At 42.2% G+C, this 26,586-nt stretch overlaps 3 protein-coding genes across 3 annotated transcripts in view; 2 read left to right on the top strand and 1 right to left on the bottom strand.

Moving 5' to 3' along the window:
• The window catches only part of snx25 (sorting nexin 25), a 53,367-nt gene extending 33,972 nt beyond the window's left edge, over positions 1-19,395 (top strand). The window contains exons 12-19 of the mRNA XM_023992205.2: positions 6,869-7,009; positions 7,335-7,448; positions 8,261-8,422; positions 8,611-8,728; positions 9,085-9,151; positions 15,052-15,233; positions 17,878-17,978; positions 18,459-19,395. Coding sequence (XP_023847973.1) covers positions 6,869-7,009; positions 7,335-7,448; positions 8,261-8,422; positions 8,611-8,728; positions 9,085-9,151; positions 15,052-15,233; positions 17,878-17,978; positions 18,459-18,524 — 951 coding nt within the window. The 3' untranslated portion in view covers positions 18,525-19,395. The remainder of the gene's footprint in view (positions 1-6,868; positions 7,010-7,334; positions 7,449-8,260; positions 8,423-8,610; positions 8,729-9,084; positions 9,152-15,051; positions 15,234-17,877; positions 17,979-18,458) is intronic.
• lrp2bp (LRP2 binding protein) lies at positions 19,139-22,945 on the bottom strand. The gene is made up of 9 exons (XM_023992207.2): positions 22,898-22,945; positions 22,670-22,797; positions 22,223-22,329; positions 21,920-22,033; positions 21,458-21,600; positions 21,263-21,368; positions 20,914-21,137; positions 20,092-20,257; positions 19,139-19,850 (listed from the first exon to the last, which is right to left on the bottom strand). Exons 2-9 carry the CDS (start codon positions 22,779-22,781, stop codon positions 19,785-19,787), a joined length of 1,038 nt encoding a protein of 345 aa, XP_023847975.1. The 5' UTR covers positions 22,782-22,797; positions 22,898-22,945; the 3' UTR covers positions 19,139-19,784.
• A 469-nt stretch (positions 22,946-23,414) lies between these two features.
• Positions 23,415-26,534, top strand: cfap96 (cilia and flagella associated protein 96). The gene is made up of 8 exons (XM_023991906.2): positions 23,415-23,717; positions 23,974-24,073; positions 24,244-24,466; positions 25,131-25,268; positions 25,447-25,522; positions 25,663-25,842; positions 25,943-26,115; positions 26,207-26,534. Exons 2-8 carry the CDS (start codon positions 23,974-23,976, stop codon positions 26,259-26,261), a joined length of 945 nt encoding a protein of 314 aa, XP_023847674.1. The 5' UTR covers positions 23,415-23,717; the 3' UTR covers positions 26,262-26,534.
• Positions 26,535-26,586: the final 52 nt, after the last annotated feature.

The raw sequence follows: 26,586 nt of genomic DNA, 5'->3' as shown, positions 1-26,586 counted from the left end.
GCTATTGCTGCAGGATTATTTTCCTGCTGTAGCAAACTGGCTCAAATATATGATCCTACATCTGTACATTGTATGAGACGAGATCGCCTTTTATCTRCTTCAAATCACATTTTATTTCTCACATGCGCCGAATACAACAGGTATACAACAACCTTACCGTGAAATCCTTAACCAACAATGCAATTTTAAGGAKGTGAGAAACATTTGCTAAAAGGAAAAATGGCAACACAATAAAATAACAATGACGAGGCTATATACAATTTAAGCTGTTCGGGTATGTGGAAGGACGAGGGCCTCATTTGCATATTACTCCTCACGCTTCATTTAGTCTGYGAGACACGCTTTGATTTAATGCTTTGTCTGTTAATTGGCTGTGAAATGTCTAAACACAGGAGGACGGAAAGAACACCACTCCAAAGTTCACTCTGCACAATCCCCCTCCAAGGCCTAATGCTATGCTGCTAAGCTAATAGCCATGTCGGATTCTGCTCAGCCAAAAGCAAATTTGTGTTTGTAGTGATGTTCAATTAAGCATGGTAGTATTGTCTCCAATTCCTCATTATGGTAATGAGCTAATCAGCTAACCTTTTAAAGATGTCCTTTAGTCAGAGTTAATTTGTTCTCATCATTGGAGTGTTTTCTTAGCATGCCCTCATTGATATAGTATATCAAATTAAATTGTATTTGTCACATGCGCCGAATACAACAGATGTAGACCTTACAGTGAAATGCTTACTTACAAGCCCTTAACCAACAATGCAGTTTACAAAAATAAATAAGAAATAAAAGTAACAAATAATTAAAGAGCAGCAGTAAAATAACAATAGAGAGGCTATATACAGAGGGTACCGGTTACTCGAGGAAATATGTACATGTAGGTAGAGTTATTAAAGTGACTATGCATAGATAATAACAGAGTAGTATACTAATTGATACAGTGACTGTTCTTTAGGGATGGGAATTGCCTGGGACCTCAAGATACAACATTATCACCATACTTAGGTGCCGATACGATATGTATTGCGATTCTCCCGAAGGTGTGGGGGCGGCAGGTAACCTAGTTGTTAAGAGCGTTTGAATCACCAAGCCGGCAAGGTGGAAAAATCTGCTGTTCTGCCCTTGAGAAAGGCAGTTAGTCCCTAAAAACTCCTCCCCATCTCTGATTCAGAGGGGTTGGGTTAAATGCGAGATACATTTGGGTTGAATGCATTGTTGTGCAACTGACTAGTTATTCCCTTTCCCTTCACTATTCAATATGTATTGACAACTGACTAGCTATRCCCTTTCCCTTCAATATGTATTGACAACTGACTAGCTATCCCCTTTCACGAGTCAATTTGTGTTGACAACTGACTAGCTATCCCTTTTCCCGTCATGATTTCAATATGTATTGCGATTTGATACTGCTATTTCTAGTTCCAAAACATGTTGCTCACTATATGTTGTCTGCAGAGAGACGAGAGCCATGATAAAAAACAAGTTTTGATCGTCATCCAAAAACATGACAGACATTAAATTAGTATAAAATTGTAATATCTTCGGCTGTGAGTGATGGGGGAAAAATCTGCCTCAGCTACAATTATTTGAATAACTCAATGGATGTTTTGTGCATAAAGGTGAGGACTAAAGTGTCTGATTGGGAATGTTCAAATCTGACATCTGTGACAGTGTATGGAAATGGTGTTTCTTGGCTGGGTGTCAGTTAAACTGCAGTACCGAAGCGCAACTGTAGGAGCTTCTAGACCAGAACCCTGGCACTTGGTTCAGACAGATCCATCTCAGAGGCCCAGCTCATGAGTTCCATGAACAGAAGATTTTAATTTAGAATGGAAAATTAATTTGTTTATGCAACAAATGTTGGTGCATCGAACCGAATCACATCGATTRGTTCTCTAATCAAATCGCATCTCACCGACTCGTTTCAAACTAAAACGTATCGTTCCTGTATGGGAGCCCATGTTTTTAGATACTTATCGAATCGTCTTGAAAGGGAAAGATGCACATCCCTAGAACACTGGTTCCCAACCTTTGTTGAACCGTGACACACCTCGATGTGATAAAAGATTCTGTGGCACAAATGTATTTAGTGCTCATTTATTTTTTTAACCTTTATTTAACTAGGCAAGTCAAGACTTCTTCGGGATCGGTGTCCCTTCCACGGGACGGTTGAGCTAACGTAGGCTAATGCGATTAGCATGAGGTTGTAAGTAACAAGAAAATGTCCCAGGACAAAGACATATCTGATATTGGCAGAAAGCTTAAATTCTTGTTAATCTAACTGCGCTGTCCAATTTACAGTAGCTATTCCAGTGAAAGAATACCATACTATTGTTTGAGGAGAGTGCACAATTTTGAACATGAAAAGTTATTAATAAACAAATTAGCCACATTTGGGCAGTCTTGATACAATTTGTTTTACAGAAATGCAATGGTACATTGAATCAGTCTATAACTTTGCATATACACTGATGCCATCTAGTGGCCAAAATCTAAATTGCACCTGGGCTGGAATAATACATTACGGCCTTTCTCTTGCATTTCAAAGATAATGGTACAAAAAAATGCAAAAGAACGGTATTTTTTTATTATCTTTTACCAGATATATTGTGTTATATTCTACTACATTCCTTTCACATTTCCATAAACTTCAAAGTGTTTCCTTTCAAATGGTACCAAGAATATGCATATCCTTGCTACAGGCAGTTAGATTTGGGTATGTCATTTTAGGTGAAAATTGGGCGAAAAATGGGCTAATCCTTAAGAGCGTCCCACAAATATCCAATAGAAAGAAAACCATAAAATAGGTCTTACTTTTGAACGGAAAGGTCTAGAAATAAGCGGTTTTCTACATTGTAAAGGTGGAACCACAGAGTGGAAGTCACTCRGTTTGTTTCTATGGCAGAGGCTGGGGTACTGCTAACACTAATCCGAATTGCCTGTGCTAATGGTGAAGTAAAATTATACAAATTACTTTACTCGTGATGCGCATCCCTCATGTAACAACAGCTGAAGCGCACCTGACTTGAAGCAACCATCCAGATGTAACCATGTGCCATTCAATGTATTATTTGCTTTTCTTTCTGCACGGGTGTTTCTAAGTCAACCCAGCACACTGGTTGAAAAACCACTGCCCTAGAGAACAAGCTATAGTATGAAAAATACCGGAGTTTTGGCTCAGGTACAGCCGACTAAAGCTACCTAGCAAAAAGTCTTGATTTRTTTTCACATTTTGTTCGGTTAGACTTTTTCTAAAATGGATTACATGTTTTTTTCTCATCAATCTACATAAAATACCCCAATAATGACAAAGCGAAAACATGTTTTCATAKATTTTTTCAAATGTATTAAAAATAYAAAAACATTCAGACTGTTTGTTTACTATGAGACTCGGAATTGAACGCTGGTGCATCCTGTTTCCATTGATCATCCTTGATGTTTCTACAACTTGATTGGAGTCCACCTGTGGTAAATTCTATTCTATTGGATTGCACATGATTTGGAAAGGCACACACCTGTCTGTATGAAGTCCCACAGTTAAGAGTGCACGTCAGAGCAAAAATCAAGCCAAATCAAGCCCCCCCCCCCAAACAAAAATAAAAAAGCACCGTTCGGCACTAACTGTAATATTTATTCCGACATTTGGAACAACACAAATAAATAATCATAACATTTAAAACTCGTGTGTGTGTAATATACACTGCTCAAAAAAATAAAGGGAACACTAAAATAACACATCCTAGATCTGAATGAACTATTCTTATTAAATACTTTTTTCTTTACATAGTTGAATGTGCTGACAACAAAATCACACAAAAATTATCAATGGAAATCAAATTTATCAACCCATGGAGGTCTGGATTTTGAGGACACACTCAAAATTAAAGTGGAAAACCACACTACAGGCTGATCCAACTTTGATGTAATGTCCTAAAACAAGTCAAAATTAGGCTCAGTAGTGTGTTGGCTCCACGTGCCTGTATGACCTCCCTACAACGCCTGGGCATGCTCTGATGAGGTGGCGGATGGTCCCTGAGGGATCTCCTCCCAGACCTGGACTAAAGCATCCGCCAACTCCTGGACAGTCTGGTGCAACGTGGCGTTGGTGGATGGAGCGAGACATGATGTGCTCAATTGGATTCAGGTCTGGGGAACGGGCGGCCAGTCCATAGCATCAATGCCTTCCTCTTGCAGGAACTGCTGACACACTCCAGCCACATGAGGTCTAGCATTGTCTTGCATTAGGAGGAACCCAGGGCCAACCGCACCACCATATGGCTCACAAGGGGTCTGAGGATCTCATCTCGGTACCTAATGGCAGTCAGGCTACCTCTGGCGAGCCCATGGAGGGCGTGCGGCCCCCCAAAGAAATGCCACCCCACACCATGACTGACCCACCGCCAAACCGGTCATGCTGGAGGATGTTGCAGGCAGCAGAACGTTCTCCACGGCGTCTCCAGACTGTCACTCTGTCACGTGCTCAGTGTGAACCTGCTTCATCTGTGAAGAGCAAGGGCGCCAGTGGCGAATTTGCCAATCTTGGTGTTCTCTGGCAAATGCCAAACGTCCTGCACGGTGTTGGGCTGTAAGCACAACCCCCACCTGTGGACGTCGGGCCCTCATACCACCTCATGGAGTCTGTTTCTGACCGTTTGAGCAGACACATGCACATTTGTGGCCTGCTGGAGGTCATTTTGCAGGGCTCTGGCAGTGCTCCTCCTTGCACAAAGGCGGAGGTAGCGGTCCTGCTGCTGGGTTGTTGCCCTCCTACGGCCTCCTCCACGTCTCCTGAGTACTGGCCTGTCTCCTGGTAGCGCCTCCATGCTCTGGCACTACGCTGAACAGCACAGCAAACCTTCTTGCTACAGCTCGTATTGATGTGCCATCCTGGTGAGCTGCACTACCTGAGCCACTTTGTGGGGTTGTAGACTCCGTCTCATGCTAACCTACGAGTGAAAGCATAGGAACTGAGAAGTGGTCTGTGGTCACCACCTGCAGAACCACTCCTTTATTGGGGGTGTCTTGCTAATTGCCTATATTTTCCACCTGTTGTCTATTCCATTTGCACAACAGCATGTGAAATTTATTGTCAATCATGTGTTGCTTCCTAAGTGGACTCAACTGTGGGACTTCATACAGACAGGTGTGTGCCTTTCCAAATCATGTGTGTTTTATATACATACATACATACATACATATATATATATATATATATATACATACATACATACATACTACATACATACATACATTATCATACATACATACATACAATCATACCATACACATATATAATATATATATATATATATATATATACATACACACACAAAAATAAGACTCATAAATATCAAATAAAAGTAACAAACACAAATAGAAACAAATTTGTGTTGATTTGGCACTCGAACATCAATACATTACCCATCCCCCAACACTGTCAACCAAGAGTCAAGACTAAACCAATTCAGCTTGGTGGTGTGTAGACAGGTTTTATATTATTCTTAACGATTTAGCACAAACCAGAAAAAAATGCAACAATATGTCTGTGAAACTATATATTCAGGTTTATGAATGAATGGGTGGTTTATTTGGTAGAATTTCGTAGTGACTGATTTTTACTAGTACTGCATTAGTAGTGTACAAAGTTAGAGGTGCGCTATTTGATTACCTCGGGCTTCCATTGGGGAGACCTGCGGTCAACCTACCCCCCTCCCATCTTGTACGTCTGAGTGGGAGACCTTCCCAGGCAGTAGCCTGCCTAGCTCACAAACTAGAATCAGGGCGCCCACTCCAAGGTTAATTGACCCACAGTCCCACACGGTGACATGATGTCATTGACGTGACATGCAAATGAGCCATAGAAAACCGATCGCGCAAATGTCACATTTTTATTTATTTTTTGTGCGGGCGCCCCGTGCCGCCCTCAGCAAGATGCCGCCCTGGGCGGCTGCCCATGTCGCCTATATCTATATCCGCCACTGATCGAGTTCTTGGTCACCACCAGGATCAAGGACCCATTTTCCTCCCATCAGTACACCTTGCTCTCATCCTACTGTAACCATTMGCCATTGTCTTGGAATTATTCTTACCAAAAGATAGACTTTTAGATTTCTTTAATTATTGCAATAATGGAGCATTAACGGTCACTCAATGGTGATTGTTAAGAGCCCAACGAGCAGAGTTGGGTTACAACCTTTATAGCAAACTACATCCTCCTGAGTCTTCGTGACAAACAWCAGATGTGTGGATTGGCTCTAGAGGTGAAGTTTTGTATGTCAAAGGAGTAACCCRCCCAGCCAGATTGCATTTGCTGTGAAGACTGTTCTAATTGTATAGGATCCTGGGTTTGGCCCCAAAYACAAGGTTCTTCTTATCAGCTGTCCATACCGGAGACCTCTCCTCCCTGGTACCTCATAGTACATAAACACCAACAAATTCTTTGGAATGCAGGCTGTAGGTTTTCACCAAGACATCATAAATCAATTGCCAGCGCCAAGCCCCAYAGGTCCAACTCCACAGACACAGATGAGAGAGTACTGAGAAACCTTATTCGATGCATAAACAGTATTAAAACACAATCTTGTAATTTTCTACCATACCACACTCTCTGACCACTTGACTCACCCTACTGTAGCCATTGACCATACTCTCTGACCACTTGGTCTCACCCTACTGTAGCCATTGACCATACTCTCTGACCACTTGACTCACCCTACTGTAGCTATTGACCATACTCTCTGACCACTTGGTCTCACTCTACTGTAGCTATTGACCATACTCTCTGACCATGTTGTAACTCTGTGTCCACAACTCATTCTTTGCAGTGAAATAAAGGTAAATGATTCCCACTGTGCCCCCTATCCCCCACCAGGCAGTAGAGGAGAATGGAGAGCAGATGCCTTGCTACTGTGTCTCAGTGAGCCTGCTGGAGGGAGACGACTCTAAGAACAGCCGCTGGAGCGTCACCAGGAAGCTCATAGAGTTCCAGGCCCTGCACCGAAAACTGACTGAGGTAAAGGATCCTCCATGCTAATGTTTCTGCCAGCCTAGCTAGCGTCTCTGACTCACCCTCTCTGTCTGCCCCCCAACAACAGCCTTTTAATTACCACAGTCCTGCACTGCTACATCACAGCCGTTTGTTTCAAATATCACTGCCTGCCATCTGATAATCACCCTATAACAATGCTTCCCCTGGCCGGTTGCCGTGGAGATGGAGTGAGTCACCATGCCACTGCATTTCATGAGGTGCTACAAACATCGAGACTTGAAGACTGAAACATAACCCCTCTTGTTCTCTCTCTCTCCTCTCTTTGATTTTATATTCTTTCTTTATGCAGTGTTTCCCTACCTTGAAAAAAGTCCAGCTTCCCTCTGTCAGCAAACTGCCATTCAAGTCAATTGACCAAAAATTCCTTGAAAAGTCCAAAAACCAGCTCAACAGCTTTTTACAAGTAAGTCACTCTCTGCCAACACGGTTCAACCACACATCATAGTGAAAACGTCACTCAAATCAGTGTTTTGTTTATGTGGAAGGCATTTCTCAGTATTGATCTCCTAAGGGCATCATTTTTCAGAACAGGAGATGTCATTTGAGTTGATGTCACATAGCTACCATTGGGAGCTCAGGTAGTTTGTTTCCTCATTTCAAAATTGTTCTGTCTGATAGGAAATGAAAATGTATTATTGGAATTGCTCGTTCCTGCTGTTCTCACAGCATGTCGATTGGCCATCAGGATTTCAAGCTAGGCTCTTTCAATTTCGGGAGGGGGGAAAAATGAAAAATGAGACAACCACAATGTACTCAGTTTGGAGATGAGAGTCAAAGTTTGAGATTAAATTGAGCACATTCCTTAGAAGCTTTTACAACAATGTTAGTTGTGATGATGGAAAGGCTTTACTATTATGAGAATGATGAGGATTTTGTTTGTTTGCRTCATTGATTTGCACTAGTCAGGTTCCAATGTTATTAGCATCAACTGTGTCTCATGGCACCCTATTCCCAATATATAGTTTTTAAGCGTTGTTTCCATTCAACATGCCATACAAATCGACATTTTAATTCATTATATGAAGAGTGCCTTGGTTCTCCTTTCTTTTTTATGACCAATATAGTGCACTACTTTTGACCAGAGCCTTTGGGAATACTATGCCTTTTGGGAGGTAGCCKAGACTCCAACTCTGGCCCTGCCAGGGCCCTATGGGATAGGCTGTCATTTGGGACACAGCTAGTCTAATGTGCAGCTGTTTTCTCCGCCATGTATAGAAAATGCTGACAGACGAGCGGATGTGTCAGAGTGAGGCGCTCTATGCCTTCCTCAGCCCCTCCCCAGAGCACCTGAAGGTCATGGACATCCACAAGAAATCCTCCTTCTCCCTGGCCTCCTTCCTGGAGAGACTGTCTGGAGACTTCTTCTCACACACCGAGGTTAGTAAGCACCATCACATCAGGAGACCTGGCTGGGGTGGTGGGACTAACACACATATATATATATATATATATATATATATATATATATATATATATATATATAGGGGTCTACAAACATGTCTATATCCTTTTAGTCTCTCTCACAAAGAGAGACACATACACACTAACTCCTTTTTCCCAACCAGGAGGAGGTGGAGGATGACAGTGACCTATCTGACTATGGAGACGAGGCTGATGGGAAGAAAGACGCTCTGGCTGAACCCTGCTTCATGCTCATAGGAGAGATCTTTGAGCTCAGAGGAAGTGAGTGGAACCTCTATGCTATGGGTGCATCCCAAATGACACCCTATTCCCTCTTATAGTGCACTATTTTTGAGAGGACCCTGGTCTAAAGCAGTGCACTATAAAAGGAATAGGGTGCCATTTGGGGGACACTACACTGTCATTTTCACCTCAGTAGACTGAGTGTGTGGTTTGTGTATGTTATGAGGAGTTATGTCTGTGTTCTTTAAATCAAATGAATTGCTCAAAGCAATTTTGAAAGGGATATATTATATCCTTGTTTGTTGTTATTGATTAATGAATCTGTTATTTAATCCAGTCACCTCTTGCTATCAGCCTGGCACTCTGTGATATTGTTTGTCTTCCTTTATTCTCAGTGTTTAAATGGGTACGAAAAACTCTAATTGCACTAGTTCAAGTCACGTTTGGAAGGACCATAAACAAGTAAGCATCCCTCTCTTTTTATGAAAATGTTTTATCAGATTTCTGCTCTTATTTCCTGCCAGTGTGTGAAGCAAAGAGCACACACAGATCTGGGAAGAGGCTAGGTTTGTTAAGGTCTATATCAGCTGTCCCCAACCTTTTTTGCACCATGGACCGGTCTCATATAGACACAATTTTCCCGGACCGGCCGTCGGAATATCAATTAGGCCTAGAAGTTTAGTATAGCCYCTTTTTCATAACATTTTAGTTTAAGCAGAAACATAAAAACATAAAGTGCATATTTTTCTCTAATCATATAATATAAACATTGCAACTCACCATTGCAACTCACAACTCACCATGTCYCTGAATCAGTGGGAGCCCTGAGCTTGTTTCCCAGCAACAAGATGGTCCCATCTAGGGGTGATGGGAGACAGTGACACCCTGTTCCGTATGTCRAGTCTACTCCATGTTTTTGTTGCCATCATTGCGGAAAACCCCGCTTCGCAGAGATCGAATGTTGGAAATGGAAGGAATGTTTTCAGTGCTTTTGTGGCTCTCTCAGGATATTCAGCCTTGATTTTAATCCAGAAGGTCGGCAGAGATGAAGTTATCTCAAACATACTTTTAAGGACACCGACATTTACAACCTCAAGGATTTGATCTACTTCCTGCACGGACATGGACGATTCACCTGGGACATTCACAAATGGGTTGCGGATCCATTCCTTCGCACTTCGTYGGTCTTTGGCGGTTGGGAAGTAACGCTCAAACTCCATTGACAGTGAAGCTAGGTGATCWCYCACCAGCTGGGAGAAGGACGTCTCAGTCTCTCCCAAAATCCCCTCTAATGTTTGGAACATTTCAAATATGCCCCTGTCCGCTCGCCGTCCCCACAGTTCCAGTTTGGCTTTGAATGCAGKCACTTTATCTGCCAACTTCAAGACAGTTGTCATTCTCCCCTGAAGTGACAGATTGAGTTRGTTGAGCAYGTTGAATATGTCGCACAGGTAAGCAYGTTTTGCGACCCATTCCTCGTKATTTAAATGTGCTGCCAGTGGGGACTTTTTTTTCTGAAAGAAATCTCTGCAGCGGCTCTCGTAACTCAAACACTCTGGCAAGCYATCTCCCCCTGGATAGCCATCTGACTTCTGTGTATAAGAGACAGTGTTTGTGCTCTGCGTCTATTTCCTCACGAAGCTGTCCAAACAGATACYAGTTAAGGGCGTGMGCTTTGATGTGATTTGATAACTTTGAAACATCATTCAGTACGACGTTAAATTCAGGTGCCATTTTTCAGCTAGCCAGCATTTCTCTGTGAATGACACAGTGCGTAGACTCACATTCAGGCGCAACCTCTTTAACCCGGGTAGTGAAACCAGACAGCCGTCCAGACAGCAGCCCCATCCGTGTGTACGCCAACACAGAATGACCAATCAAATTTTACAGTCSTGGCCAAAAGTCTTGAATGACACAAATATTAATTTTCACAAAGTCTGCTGCCTCCGTTTGTATGATGGCAATTTGCATATACTCCAGAATGTTATGAAGYGTGATCAGATGAATTGCAATTAATTGCAAAGTCCCCCTTTGCCATGCAAATGAACTGAATCCCCCAAAAACATRTCCACTGTATTTCAGCCCTGCCACAAAAGGACCAGCTGACATCATGTCAGTGATTCTCTCGTTAACCTCTCTAGGGGGTGTTGGGACGCTACCGTCCCACCTGGCCAACATCCAGTGAAATTGCAGAGCGCCAAATTCAAAAACAGAAATACTCATAAYAATTCATGAAACATACAAGTGTTTCATAAAGATTATAAAGATTAACTTCTTGTTAATCCAACCATGGTGTCAGATTTCAAAAAGACTTTACGGCGAAAGCAAACCATGCGATTATCTGAAAACAGCTCCCAGCAGACAAATCATTACAAACAGTAACCAGCCAAGTAGACGAGTAACAAGTCAGAAATAGRGATAAAATTAATCACTTACCTTTGATCTTCATATGGTTACACTCACAAAACTCCCAGTTACCCAATAAATGTTTGTTTTGTTAGATCAAGTCCCTCTTTATATCCAAAAAACCTCAGTTTTGTTAGCGCGTTTTATTCAGTAAAACACTGTCTCAAACAACATCCGGTGAAATTGCAGCGCGTGTAACTCAACAAAACAGAAATTCTCATAATAAACATACATAGAAGATACAAATATTATACACCAGTTTAAAGATTCACTTCTTGTTAATCCAACCATGGTGTCAGATTTCAAAAAGACTTTACGGCGAAAGCAAACCATGCGATTATCTGAGAACAGTGCCCAGCAGACAAATCATTACAAACAGTTAGCAGCCAAGAAGAGGAGTAACAAAAGTCACAAATAGAGTTAAAATGTATCACTTTGATGATCATCATATGGTTGCACTCCYAAGACTCCATGTTACACAAATGTTCGATAAAGTCCCTCTTTATATTCAAAAACCTCCGTTTTGATGGTGCGTTTTGTTCAGTAATACATTGGAACAAAGCGCGGTCACAACAGACAGACAAAATCTAAAAAGTACCATAAAAGTTCGTAGAAACATGTCAAACGATGTTTAATCCATCAGGGTTTTTTTGTCAGAAATAATCGATTATATTTCAACCGGACAAAAGCTTCAAAAACGTCAATAGAAAAGGAGAAACAAGAAAGGCGCGCTCCCGGTCAGACGTTGGACTCATGTCTGGAAATTTCCACTGTTCACTCATTGAAAGTGCTTTTTCTCCCTAATTTTTCAGAGTAAAAGCCTGAAACAATGCTTAAAGACTGGCCACATGTTGTGGAAGCCATAGATATCGTGAACTGCGTCATAAGTCTTTGTATGGTGGATAGGCTTTCAATGGAAAAGAGACATTTCAAAATAATAGCACTTCCTGGATGGATTTTCCTCAGGTTTTCGCCTGCCATATCAGTTCTGTTATACTCACAGACATTATTTTAACAGTTTTAGAAACTTCAGAGTGTTTTCTATCCAAATCTACCAATTTATATGCATATCCTAGCTTCTGGACCTGAGTAGCAGGCAGTTTACTTTGGGAACGCTTTTCATCCAAAATTCCAAATGCTGCCCCCTACCCTAGTGAGGTTAACACAGGTGTGAGTGTTGACGAGGACAAGGCTGGAGATCACTCTGTCATGCTGATTTGAATTCGAATAACAGACTGGAAGCTTCAAAAGGAGGGTGGTGCTTGGAATCATTGTTCTTCCTCTGTCAGCCATGGTTACCTGCAAGGAAACACGTGCCGTCATCATTGCTTTGCACAAAAAGGGCATCACAGGCAAGGATATTGCTGACAGTAAGATTGCACCTAAATKAACCATTTATCGGATCATCAAGAACTTCAAGGAGAGCGGTTCAATTGTTGTGAAGGCGGCTTCAGGGCGCCCAAGAAAGTCCAGCAAGCGCCAGGACCGTCTCCTAAAAGTTGGTGCCCCGATCCTGCAGCTGAATCACCAGTACAGAGCTTGCTCAGGAATGGCAGCAGGCAGGTGAGTGCATCTGCACGCACAGTGAAGCGAAGACTTTTGGAGGATGGCCTGGTSTCAAGAAGGGCAGCAAAGAAGCCACTTCTCTCCAGGAAAAACATCAGGGTCAGTCTGATATTCTGCAAAAGATACAGGGATTGGACTGCTGAGGACTGGGGTAAAGTKATTTTCTCTGAATCCCCTTTCTGATTGTTTGGGGCATCCGGAAAAAAACTTGTCCGGAGAAGACAAGGTGAGCGCTACCATCAGTCCTGTGTCATGCCAACCGTAAAGCATCCTGAGACCATTCATGTGTGGGGTTGCTTCTCAGCCAAGGGAGTGGGCTCACTCACAATTTTGCCTAAGAGCACAGCCATGAATAAAGAATGGTACCAACACATCCTCCGAGAGCAACTTCTCCCAACCATCCAGGAACAGTTTGGTGACGAACAATGCCCTTTCCAGCATAATGGAGCACCTTGCCATTAGGCAAAAGTGATAACTAAGTGGCTCGGGGAACAAAACATCAATATTTTGGGTCCATGGCCAGGAAASTCCCCAGACCTTAATCCCATTGAGAACTTGTGGTCAATCCTCAAGAGGCGGGTGGACAAACAAAAACCAACAAATTCTGACCCACTCCAAGCATTGATTATGCAAGAATGGGCTGCCATCAGTCAMGATCTGGCCCAGAAGTTAATTGACAGCATGCCAGGGCGGATTGCAGAGTTCTTGAAAAAGAAGGGRCAACACTGCAAATATTGACCCTTTGCATCAACTTCATGTAATWGTCAATAAAAGCCTTTGACACTTATGAAATGCTTGTAACTATATTTTAGTATTCTGTAGTAACATCTGACAAAAATATCTAAAGACACTGAAGCAGCAAACTTTGTGGAAATTAATATTTGTGTCATTCTCAAAACTTTTGGCCACGACTGTAATTATCCCAAGACTTGAATAGTTCTGTGGCCGTTGTTAGTCGGCAGGGACAGCACACACAACATATCCTCATGCACAACATCCTGAAATATATATTGCACATAAACAAGCAGTATTGCCTTGTCGTCAACATCGGTAGGTTCGTCAACCTGGATTGCATACCACGGTGACTCGTTAAGCCTCTATAACAATTGTGCCTCATCATCCTCCGCTATTTCATCAATTTGCCTAGTAACSGTGGTAGCCGAAAGAGGAACCTGCTATCTTTTTAGCTGCAGCCTCTCCCAAGAGTTCACGGCAAATGTCCTTAGCAGCAGGTAGAATCAACTCCTCGCCAAGAGTGAAAGGCTTCTTGGCCTTAGCAATACGGCTAGCCACTAAGTATGACGCTCTCAGTGCAGCCACGTTTGTTGACGTGGCTTTCAAGACTTGCTTCTGTCCTTCTTATTCATSTTTTCTTCGCTCAAAGAATTCAACAWGTATCTTATTTTACTGATTTAAAAATATATATTTATCCTTTCCGTGCTGCCCGGTAGTGAATGTCCTGGTCCGCGGCCCGGTTTTTGGGGACCGCTGGTCTATATGACAGCGAGTGGTATTGTACTAAAACACCCCAGCTATCTGTAGAGCAGGAACTCATCAGTTGGTGAGTGACAGGACTGGGAGTGGTCTCATCAGAGGACAGGCAGGGCTCTGTTATTGTCTTATTCTGTTATTTTATTGTCTTGTTCTTTTGTCTTATTTTGTTATTTTATTGTTTTATTCTGTTATGTTGTTATTGTCTTTTTCTGTTATGTTATTGTCTAATTCTGCACCCTAACCCACAGCTCTAAATGGTGCGTAGACACTCCCAGGRTGTGTCCCAAATGGCACCCTATTCACCCATAGGGCTCTGGTCAAAAGTAATAATTAGGTGGGGGATTTTATATTTGTCATATTATATGCACGTGTGAATTGGAAATGTGTATTTTTAATATCCCAACTCCCCCTGAGACGCCCTCGCAGTAATGTCACAGCCAGGGTCTGCCATTATCAACGGTGACCCTGGCGTATTTAGGTTTAAGTGCCTTGCTCAAGGGCACATCAGCAGATTGTTCACCTTGTTGGCTTAGGGATTCAAACTAAACCTTTCAGTTACTGGCCTAACTCTCTAACCGCTAGGCTACCTGCCGCCCTATGTAGGGAATAGTGTATCATTTGGGAAGSTGACTCTGACCCTGCCACGATTCACACACTGATTCACACACTGGGTTTGTGGACTCTTGGATCAATCTCCTTCTCTCTGTGATATCCCTCTGGTTGAGATGGTTTAGCTTATTTAACAAGTCAAACTGCACAACTAGGGTTACGTTTACCACAGCTATCAGACTGGGTGTTCCAGATATGCACTGCAATGGGTTGTTGTGGCTGTGCTCTGAACATGTGTGGAGTAATGTAGAGGCTTTTGTCAAAACCTTCCTTCCCTACCCCCTCAGGCAGATTCGAGACACTGTCAACTGGATCTTCAGTGAGCAGATGATTGTTTGCTACATCAACATTTTCCGCGACACATTCTGGCCCAACGGAAAACTGGCCCCCCAAATCAAGGCTCGGTCCGACACAGAACGTCGGGAGACCAAGGAGAGAGCTCAACAGAAGCTGCTAGACAATATCCCAGGTAGGTCTTCCCTCCTGCCATACAGGTGTCATCTCTGCACATTTATTAACAATGTTTTGGTCAGACCTTTTTCTTCAAATACATGTTGTAATTTGTTTGCCGAGGTAAAATCGTGTGTGCAGGAGTTAATTGTATTTATTCTACAATGTTGATTTTGGGGCTGTAACTCCCTGTTCCACAAGGGTGTGCGCGTTAACCCTGCTAGAGATTATTGATATCTGACATGGATCAGTACTCAAGGGGTGTGGGGTGGAGTCTGGCGTTGGTCTTGAAACAAAAGTTTCTGTTTCAATTGGCTTATTGGATCCTTTAGTTTATTAATTCCACCATTTAATAAAACTAGCACAKATAAAACTTAAAAGCCATACATACACATTAATAAAATCATCGAGGATAACACACAATAAAGTCTGGGACTTATTTCCATTGTGGTCCTCTTGACACAAGATGGAACACAGTATGGCAGTGAAATAATAAAACAAACACATAGATGTTCTTCTATCTCATCATTCCAGTTACATCATATGAGTTATTCATATGGGCACAGAAGACATCAAACATATTTTTACTTTATTTTTAAAGCTGTCCAGATAGGACATTGTTTTTATAGGCAGAGGCAACTCATTCCATTCTGAGGCTCCAGTATACAAGAAAGTACCTTTCCCAGCATTACTCCTGAACCTGTATAAGCACAGATCAGCAACACCTGATCTGGTGCTGTGATTGTGTGCATCCCTAACACGAGGAAAGTAATCACTTAGATATCTGGGCGCAGGACCATAAATACTCCTGTAAACCAAACCTAGTCTAATKTGGGACACCCTAGCCTCAACGGGCAGCCAGTTTAGTACCTGAAAGCAGTTCCTGCCTATGTGAGTACATGGACTCACCTTCAATACTACCCTGATCAGCTTATTCTGGGCTATCTGGAGCTTCACCTTCATAAGTTTAGATAAGCCCCCAAACCAGGAAGTACTAGCATAGTCAAAATGGCATTGAATGAGTGCAGTAGCTAGCACTTTCATGGAGTCCTTATCAAGCAGCTTGGACTTTCTATCCAAAAACTTAGTCAAAATGGCATTGAATGAGTGCAGTAGCTAGCACTTTCATGGAGTCCTTATCAAGCAGCTTGGACTTTCTATCCAAAAACTTAGTCCTGGCATTAACCTTCCCTAGCACCTTATTGGCCATGCTCACACCTCCCAAGCTTCCATCAAGGATACATCCCAAGTAGCTAACAGAGGTTTTAGTAGTCAGCACCTCACCCCCTAACTCCACTCTGATTTCAGACGACCTACATACACAATGTAGGTCTGGATCCAAAAAATAATTGCTTCAGTTTTCCCTAAGTGCAGAGAGAGCTTATCTCCAAGCCATTTGCTAATGTTAGTAAGCTCTGTGCTAAGTATGCTCTCCAACATAGTTTTACTTTTGTGAGACACCAGAAGTGTAGAGTCATRCGCWTAAAGAAAAAGACTGCAAGAACAAGCATCTTTCATATRGTTAATATACAATAAAAACAMCAGAGGCCCAAGCACGCTCCCCTGCGGAACGCCACAACTCATTGGTTTTGCCTGAGACAGTGAACCATTAACCTCTACTACTTGCTCCCTTCCTGATAAATAGGACTTTACCCAGCCTAGAGGGARACTYCTTAACCCCWGTGCCTCCAGTTTGGAGATTAGGWGACAGTGGTTAACTSTATCAAAGGCCTTCTGTAGGTCAAGCAGTACCATTCCACACAGATTTCCCTCATCAATCTCTTTCCTGGTGAAGTCAGTCAAGTAAAGTAGACATGAATCAGTAGAGTATGTTTTTCTAAAACCCGACTGAAAATCGTACATTCGACCCTGTTTGTTAACATATTCATACATTTGCTCATGTAKAATTCTCTCCACTATCTTTGAATTTACACAGAGGATAGATACAGGCCTATAATTCCCAGGGTCAGACTTTATCCCCTTCTTATACAGAGGTAWAACTTTAGCTTGTTTCATGTCCCTGGGAAAGGTGCCTTGTTCAAGAGAGAGATTAACGATATGCGTAATACAAGGGCCAATTTGCTCAGCAGAATCTATTGATAAAGATGAGCAAAACAGACCTGGTAAAATAAATAATACAAATACTTRGCTAACAGCAACTGCCAAAATAAACCTCAACATAGTGTCTTAATAGGGCGGTGGGGCATCACGAGCCAGAATAGCTTCAATGCACCTTGGCATAGATTCTACAAGTGTCTGGAATTCTATTGGAGGGATGTGACACCATTCTTCCATGAGAAATTTCATAATTTGCTGTTTTGTTGATTGTGGTGGAAACCGCRGCTTTCAATATACTTTGTATCCATCCATTATTTTGGCAGTTGCCTGTATATTGTATGCTCCATTCCATGTCACACCACACACTGTACAAGCTACACACTGGTACATGTGTGAGACATTGAAAATATAAGCACCCRCTATTTGACTTTTTTTGCGGACATGTTGCTCCTAGACCTGACGGGTATCTGTGGCTGGATCTCTGAATGTGGACATTTTTACAGTTTGGTAATTTAGCAGACGCTCTTATCCATGGTGACTTAGTCAGGTAATTTGACTAAGGTAGGTAACACAACCACATACAGCATGCTAACTGTGTCTTTCAGATGCACTACAGAACCTGGTGGGACAGCAGAACGCCAGGTATGGGATCATCAAGATCTTCAACGCACTTCAGGAGGCCAATGCCAACAAGCATCTGCTTTATGTAAGTTCACCTCACCCTCTGTGAATGAGCAAAGTATCCTAAAACATGCTGTTGTGGTGCGGTTTGAAAGTCACCCCCTGATTCCATTAGGAATTCCACAAACACATCTAGCTCAGCCACCTAGAGGCTCAGTTCAGAACAGCATCTCATTACTGGCAGGTCAGACCACACAAAGAGAGGGAGAATGGGTTTGAAAGGGCATGTGTACATTCCAAAAGCTTTCCCATTTGCACTATGTCAATAAAGTTATTTGTGTGGAATACTCTGAAGTTGCCTCCATAGATATACATATGTTACATTCTATGGTTGCCTCATTCCATCTAATAGGGGAAGATATCAGTGGGTCAAAGAGTCAGTCATTCCCATACATGTCTGCATAGGAACAAAGTGCACAAAACAAACTCTCCTTCACTTGAGTCCAGGCTGAAGTGATGTGTTGTTAAATGGCCTCCTGACATGTTTCCTCTGCCCCTGTTTCAGGTTCTGATGGAGATGATCCTCAAAGAGCTGTGTCCAGAACTCAACGTGGAGACGGACCAGATCTGATGGGGGCGAGGCCCATATGTACGCAAAACACAGGATAGTGTGGTTAATGTGGAGCAGAACCCTTGGGCATCCTATTCCCTCCCTCAAAGGGAATAGGGTGCCATTAATATAGTGTACTACTTTTGACCAGAGGGCATAAAGTTGTGCACTATAGGGAATAGGGTGCCGTTTGGGGACGCAGCCTAACACACACACACACTGAGTGAAGGAAATGGAGGTGCTCCTGGATATCGACATGGCTTTAGTTTAGTCTTGGTTTTCAGGGGAGAGACACTCGTTGAAGGATTATGTATTATCTTTTGTTCAAACTAGATTTTTTTTATTTTAACTCAACAGATAGATCATGAAGACAAATGTAACATCAACACAGAGGTACTATAATGTTCCAGCATGGTACAGTAAACAATGAGATTAAACTGAATGGATGATATCTTTTCTGTTATTCTGCGGTACTTTTATCTGAATGCATTTGATTATGTAGTGCTCAAACTAGGGAGACAAGCTTCTGTTCCTGTTACTACCTTACATTTCTTTGTTTTGTTCAGTAGCTGAAAATGACAAATCAGTCCCACTGCCAAGGTCTGTTGCAGAAAGCCAGGCTATTGATTGATTACTTTGTTATGGATCCAGAATGTGAATAGTTGTGAAATGATGAGTGTTGTGCTCATATAATGAAGAAACAAGCTGCATACCGACCTCAAATACATTCCCCACCAATGTTACATTATGTTCATTGTAGAACGGCTTCATTGTGCAATATGTCATGTAAAGTCATTGTGACAATTTTATTTGTGACTTATTGATAGATTTTATTTTTACCCAAAAATTGTTTAGAGCATTTATAAGCAATAAATTGCAAAAGAAAAATGTATGACTTAACTATTTTTTTGTTATTMATCCACTTTAGGCAAATTCCTTGTCAATATAAGCTTCTCAAAATTGTATGAAATTGAAACCATCTGAACTTGGATGCTACAAATGTATATAAATTGCATCTGATTTCAAGAGCCTCCTGGTTCATCTGAATTCAAGGACCCCAAGTTCATGCAGAGTAGTACCGGTAACACTGTTGTAATGTGTGGAATCTGTAGTTATTAAACAGTTGTTACACTGGGCACACAATCGCCGTACTCCTATCCATACCAAACCCACACACTGAACACAAAGCATTCAGGTCTGATGTTATTTACTCAGCAGTCTCCTCTGTTGCTTTGAGATTACCTATCTGGACTCCCTAACTAAGGTCATGATGGTGGATCTCTACATTCTGCTAAAGATGATGTCCCTCTGGAGGTCCTGGCACACWTCTGGGTTTAGCCGAGCAGCCTAGTCAAAGAGAATCCAGTTTCCAGTATGAGATTCAGAAAGGTGATAAAATCTTAATCAAATCTTAATTGGCCTTCACTGATACTTATGTTGCTATTTCAGGCAAATGGGTCAAGCAGAATTTGATTTGATTTATTAGGATCCCCGTTAGCCGAAGCCAATGGAGACAGCTAGTCTTACTGGGGTCCGACACATAACCAAAAAGACAGACATTGACATACAGTTGAATGTGTGTGCCCACCTTAGTGAAGTAGTGCCAGGCCTTCTCCTTGCTCTGAGMAACCCCCTTTCCCAGTTCCAGACAGCGGGCGTAGTAGAAAAGAGCAATGGCCACGCCCTTAATGACGTATTCAGGCAGGCAGTCGGTGACCATGGCGATGGCAGCAATGTCATCGTAATTGGTAATCCTACATTTTCATTGTGGGAAGATGACTTCTTTGGCACACAAATAATACTTTTCTTAAAAATAGGCTGACATTTACATTGGAATATATATTTTTCCATTGAGGTGTCACTCTGGAACATTACAGCCTACAATTTAATAATAGCTTCAATCAGTTTCCTTGTGGAAATAGAGGTTAGCCTTAGCTGCAGCATTTTTTTTTTTTACCTCTTGACTTCTATCTAATAAACCATACATATTTATCACTGCTTTAGTGTTCTGCAGATGGTTAGTGTCTTATGTATTTAACTGCCTTTTTTTTCAACACATTTACATTTTCAAGTCCAACAAACAAAAGAGCTGCCGTGGTATTTTGCGGGCTGTATCTCATCTCTCATACCGACATGAACAACACAACCACGCTACACTGCTTCCAAGGACTCTTTGTCTTACTGCTGGTTGGAACAACTCTGATGGGACCGGCTCTCTATGGGGTATGTTACCAGCAACAGCATAATGAATATGGTTCAAAGGGAAATCAAATTGCTGTTGGTTAGGATACTATTATARGTGTCAAAGGGAGATTGATTGAAAAAGACTCACACTTAACTGTCATTATTGTGGTGGATAACCTGTGGACAGAACAGGGAATTTACTGTATGATATACCCTATGACAGTACCTTTTGGCAAGGGCTGCTGCTCTGGAGTAGAGCTTCCTGTGGTAGTAGTAGGCAGCCAGGTGGGCCTGGGCGTACACATTCCCCCGCTCAGCCGCTTCCTTCAGGCACTCAATGGCAGCCTTGGGGTCCTGCTGGATGCCCTGACCATACAAGTACATGATCCCCAGTGCGCCCTGGGACTCCAGACTGCCATTGCCACAGGCCTCTGAGTGCCAGAAGAACGCCTGGAGCACAGGGCACACACATGCACACAGTGGGGAAACAGAGTTATGAAAGGGAATAGTTGAAATAGAATCCTGAATTATTGATCAAGGTGAAACATCTCATGGGTACAGTAAACACATCATACCCTTTTGAGGTCCTGTGTCTCAGGTCTAGAGTAGAACATACCCAGAGAACTCTGAGCTTTTACACAGGCTTTGGGGTTTCCCTCATTAGCAGCAAGGAGCCAGTAACTGAGTGTGGAAAACAACACGGTCACTGCCACAACAGTTCACCATGAGTCAGCAAACATCTTAAACATTGTGCCTGTGCTTCTGCTGACCTTTCTGCTTCTGTATTGGACTGCTGGACCCCATAGCCCTCCAGGTAGGCTATGCCAATGTGATACAGAGCAGTGTATCTGATGGAGCCTGCCTCTGGGCTGTTCCACTGGACTACTCTCCTCATGTAGMCCACTGCCCTTGCCTGGAGCAAAGTACAACACACTGCACTTGTCAGACTCAGACTACTCAACATGTACTCCCAGAAACCCCAGACCAACGCAACAAACAGGTTACATTGTGGAAGGCAACCCATCTGCCTAGGGAGACTACTCAACATGAGGTATGTTTGGTAGACTTACAGTAGTTTGTATTTATAACATGGTAGTAGCAGGCGTGACAGTGAGCAGTTTTTAGAGATGCGCCATTGGGTTCTTCAGTTACCCATTATAATTTATTATGAGGTGGAAACCCAGCAAACCAAACAAGGAAGAATGCACAACACTGTCAATACCGTGACTCACTTGATCCATAGCAGTGCCCAGGCCATCATAATACATGACAGCTAGCTGGAAGAGGGCTCTGGGGTCGCTGTCCTTAAGGCCGTCAAAGACTCTCTCTGCCTCCTCATAGCGTCCCTGGCCCAGCAGTAGAGTACAATCAGAAAACCAGGGCATCATCGCTCAAGCTCAGTATACCTCACTGGTATTTCTGCACTACTGAAATGGCTCCTATATGGCTCCATTATATCAGAGGAAACCACATGGCTAGCTACATTTCTCTGTCCAGTATATGGGCATATGATATATGAATGGGAGAGCTGTTACCTCATAATAGTACAGCTGTCCCAGCAGGAAAAGGGCCTGCTTGTCTCCCCCTTCAGCTCTACCCTTCAGCAGTCTCTCAGCCCTCTCCACCGGAGTGGCAAGGCCCTCTGAGGAGAACAAATCATGTGGTTCAACTGGCAGGTTGTGTGTTTCTGTGCATTATTTTTTTTACCAGACTGTTGTGGATCTGAGGCAAACAAACMGAATATTTTACAGAATAGAAGGAAACCAAAGATTGTGGGAAATATTTGTTGAGTGATTTCACTTCTGCTGTGGGTCGATTAAAGTTTGATCTACAAAGGTGAATATTTTCAATGGTTTTCCTTCACTTTAAAGTCACTCCCTAACTCACCTTAACAACAGCTGTGGTGCGTCATAACAGCTGATCTGAGGTCATGAAACGTCCCAGTTCTAAAGTGACTGTCTGTTTTATCTTGTGCTGAATACCTTGGTGTGAAGTCGGTTTCACTCCTTCATCTCGGTAGACATCCGTGATGGCACGAAACACCTTTTCTTGGCTGTGTTTCTTTGGAGCTTCGATTTTATAATCCGACTTCATACCCTTGCCTCAGAGCCTGCAATACATCCCTATATATTTACAATCTGTTTGCCAGGATACACCTACGCTTTAAAACATCAAATAAGAACCCAAGTTGATTGTTTTTACTGACTTACCTTTCACGCAGTTTGTTCATTTTGTGTGCATGAAGTCTGCAMTGCGCTTTATGCTACGACACAATATAATCTGTTACTAAGCAACTACTAAACAAATACTGTGCGTTCAGTAAATCACACTACTCTATTGTTGTGTAGATGTAGGCAACTAGTATGTGCTAACAGTAACAATGACAATTATCATTATCACAACACAACGTTTGATTAGGCCTGTTTGAATATTCGCCTATTGGATTATTAGAAAGGAATGATACTTTATCTGAAAATTTATTTCAAAAATTAATTTCGTCCTATCTATAAATGTTGACAGAAAATAACTGATTGCCCATATTTTTGTTGTTGTTGCTGAAACTGTAAACCCTGGTGCATTTACAACTGATGTCTAAGCTATGTTGTAAATCCGTTTATGTTTAGTTGGAAACTTAAAATATTTTTTGCAAGTGAGACAAAATAATTGCGAAATAATTGATTCATTATATGACCAGGTGGTGGTGCAGTGTGTGAGTTACCATTGCAGTGGAGAAGAATTCATAGTTAGAGTGTAGAGAGATACCCCTCAACCCCACACGGGATGTTTAATATTGCCATATGCCAAGTGAGAATGTAAATTATATTTTCCTTTTACTGACAAGTAAAAAGGCGTAGGCTACATGGCTAGATAGAATCCGAATATTCTCCGCAAAGACGATTGCTACAGCCCCTCCTCTCGCCCGCTTGTGCACAACGGACGCCAAGGTAACACAYTGTACACAGATACAGGAACGAGAACAATTCATAATTTTATAAACCAAGCTGCGGATCGAAGACCCGCGAATTAAAGGTAGATTTCTGTTTTAGAATAATACGGAATTTTTAAGTTCAGTTATTTATTAAAGATTATCTATTGATTTATTATTATTATGGAATTTCCAACGGTGTCATCCCATAATAGATAAACCTAGGAGAGTTCATCAAGGGTTGAGAATATAATCCATTATAACAATTGAAGAGAATACAAATGGTCAACATTTACTTTACAGAGGTAGCTATTAAATTGAATAGTAATTGGTGGTTGGGCTCACTGTTTTTCCCTAAAGATGCCCCCAGAAGGAGGGAAGTCAGATATGGAGAGGATTGGAGTCTTCAAGGAAATGCGATACATCTCCATTGGAGACAAATACACCCCTTTTATTCAGCGTATGTACACCATGTCTAGATAATGACAGTGGACAAGGGAATTCAATTAGATTATATATATTGCACACTATTGAAGTATATACAGACAAGTAAGGCAAGATGAGATAGMTGGATGTAATATTTATGGTAAAACAATGTAACGTTAAATTCTATTTCACCTACCATTTAAGGTCCCTGCAATGAGTCTGCTCAGAAGGGTAAACAAATACTGACTGGTGGGGCCACCAAGAAGAAGTCAGGGTTACAAGTGGGCTACTTTGACACTCACTTTAAGCGGGTCTTTGAAAAAGAAGCCCTCACAGACCCTGTGAGACTCGCCCGGCAATACAGGAGTCAGCAGTCCAAGAAGAACGTAGGCAGCGCCTTCCTCCCCAGCAATGGAGAGAAGAAACCGTAAGCCATGAGATCATTTTTMATTTTTCCCAGACGTGTGCTTAATGGCAGAGCACACATCTACTTGAGGTTTAGGCTTAACAAGACTTTAAACGGCTGCATTAGAACAGATGGTGAATAGACATGATCCCCTTGTTTTGGTGATGATCTTGATTACGTTAAGAGACTTAAACATTAAAACAAATAAAGAATTGATCTCCCTGACCAAAACAGACAATGTCATTTATATGAAATAGTTGAGGTTGACATGGTTACAGGCTTAATTTGAATTAGCGCATGAGAAGGACCTCCAGAGCTCCGTTTCCACTCCGTCATGCAGTTTGTTCCCCAGCTGCATCATGCATTCTGTATTCCTCTACCATTCAGAGTCATATTTTTTCTGTTTGGCCCTAATCAACTCAGAGACCAGGGCTGTGGCCCAAACGACAAACGTCTATGGGCCCTGGTCAAAGGTAGTGCTCTATATATGTAATAGAGTTCCATTTGGAACACAGCCCAGGAACCAGGGACCAGTCACTCAGCCAGAGAGCTGAGACCATGGAAATTACTGGGGGCCCAATTAAATTAGACCTGAACAAACTATACTGCATTTCTTAGACAGTCTGCTTGCTCCAGTGGCATGCAGCGATTGATGCCAGAACTTGGCTTACTCCCATTATTCAAGGTCAGGGGTTGGCAGCTACTACGGAACTCTGAGTGGTCCCATCCAGGCCATGAGTCCTATGAAGGTCCCCAGGAAGCCGTGCAAACCATCAGGCAAGAACATCCTCACCAACCCACCCAAGAGGGGAAGTGGATACAGGTTCAGTATGTCTGTAGATGATGGGATGTGTCCCAAATGGCACRCTATTTCCTATATAGTGCACTTTGTAGAGATTAAGGGACCATTTGGGATGCTACCATGGTGTTGTTTCACTATACTTAACAGTACAGTATTCTGTTTTCATGCATGGATAGTGATGGAGCCTTTTGTCCCATAGCTATCCGAATGTCACCCTGTCCAAAGTTGTCCCTTACTCCTCGGACCCCTATGACAGAGCAAATGAGATGTTGAAGGTGAGAGCCCAGGAAAATAGTAGTGTTGAAACCACAGATATCTAAATGTAATTATATGGTTGAAACAGTGTCCAAGATAATCATTTATATCCAGAGGTGCATGCGTTCTCTAACTATACAAGGGAGTGTATGTTTTTCAGAAAGAGACAGTAAGCCATAAAGCTATGCTGAAAGGTGGTGCTTTCCACTTGAACCTCCACCCAAAGGAATGTTTCGACAACAACCCGTACAAACTGGACAAGCCTCTGCCACCTCTGAAGAGATTGGAGGAGAAGAAGAGATTTGTGGTTCCCTTCAAACCCAGCTCACCAAACAAAACAGTGAATGTGCAGCGAGGACACAGACATCAGACCTTATGATTTATTATTACACGTGTGTGTGTTATGAGGAGATTTTATGAGGAGGTTTTCTCTGTTTTAGATTGGCGGCATGAAAGCAGGTACGTTTGATATTTACCCCACTCACTCTGCTGACCTCTACATCACCCGGAGATCCAAATCTGTGACCGTGAATAAGGAAGGAAAGGTATTTCACCCATCTCCCGGACCAAAGAGCACCCCCGTGAAGAGCATCATCAGTGTTAATGTGAACAGGTGAGACTCCATCTCGGCCATCCATATCCTCTCAGACAGAATKATATTTAGAGGAAATTGTGTTTGACTGTTCGGGTCTTTGGTTTTTCAGGGCAGTGCACTCTGCAAACTACACCATGAATATACCATCTGTGATGGCATACTGATGTGAAAACTTGCTATCTGAGGTTGTACTGAATTTATGTTGTTCAAATATCAATATATTTTTATGATCTTTCACATTGATATTTGAAGTTTTTGAAAAATCCAGAATAGCACTAAGAAATGTTGCTGTTCTGTTGAGTGAGTATGCTGGAAGCCACACCATGATGCCTGACCTGCACTGAATGATTGATGAGTCTCCATGGAAACTCCTAACAAGTAGATAACCGGCTCCTGTTGGATTTTATTGACGTATTAAAGGCATACTTTGAAATTCTGATGAGCTTTTTGTTGACTGATTTAACTGATTTCACAGTGTAGTTTAATGCT

The sequence above is a fragment of the Salvelinus sp. IW2-2015 genome, linkage group LG8, assembly GCF_002910315.2.
Source record: "Salvelinus sp. IW2-2015 linkage group LG8, ASM291031v2, whole genome shotgun sequence".
In the NCBI taxonomy this organism is placed as follows: domain Eukaryota; kingdom Metazoa; phylum Chordata; class Actinopteri; order Salmoniformes; family Salmonidae; genus Salvelinus; species Salvelinus sp. IW2-2015.
This window is presented reverse-complemented; position numbering and strand designations above follow the sequence as displayed.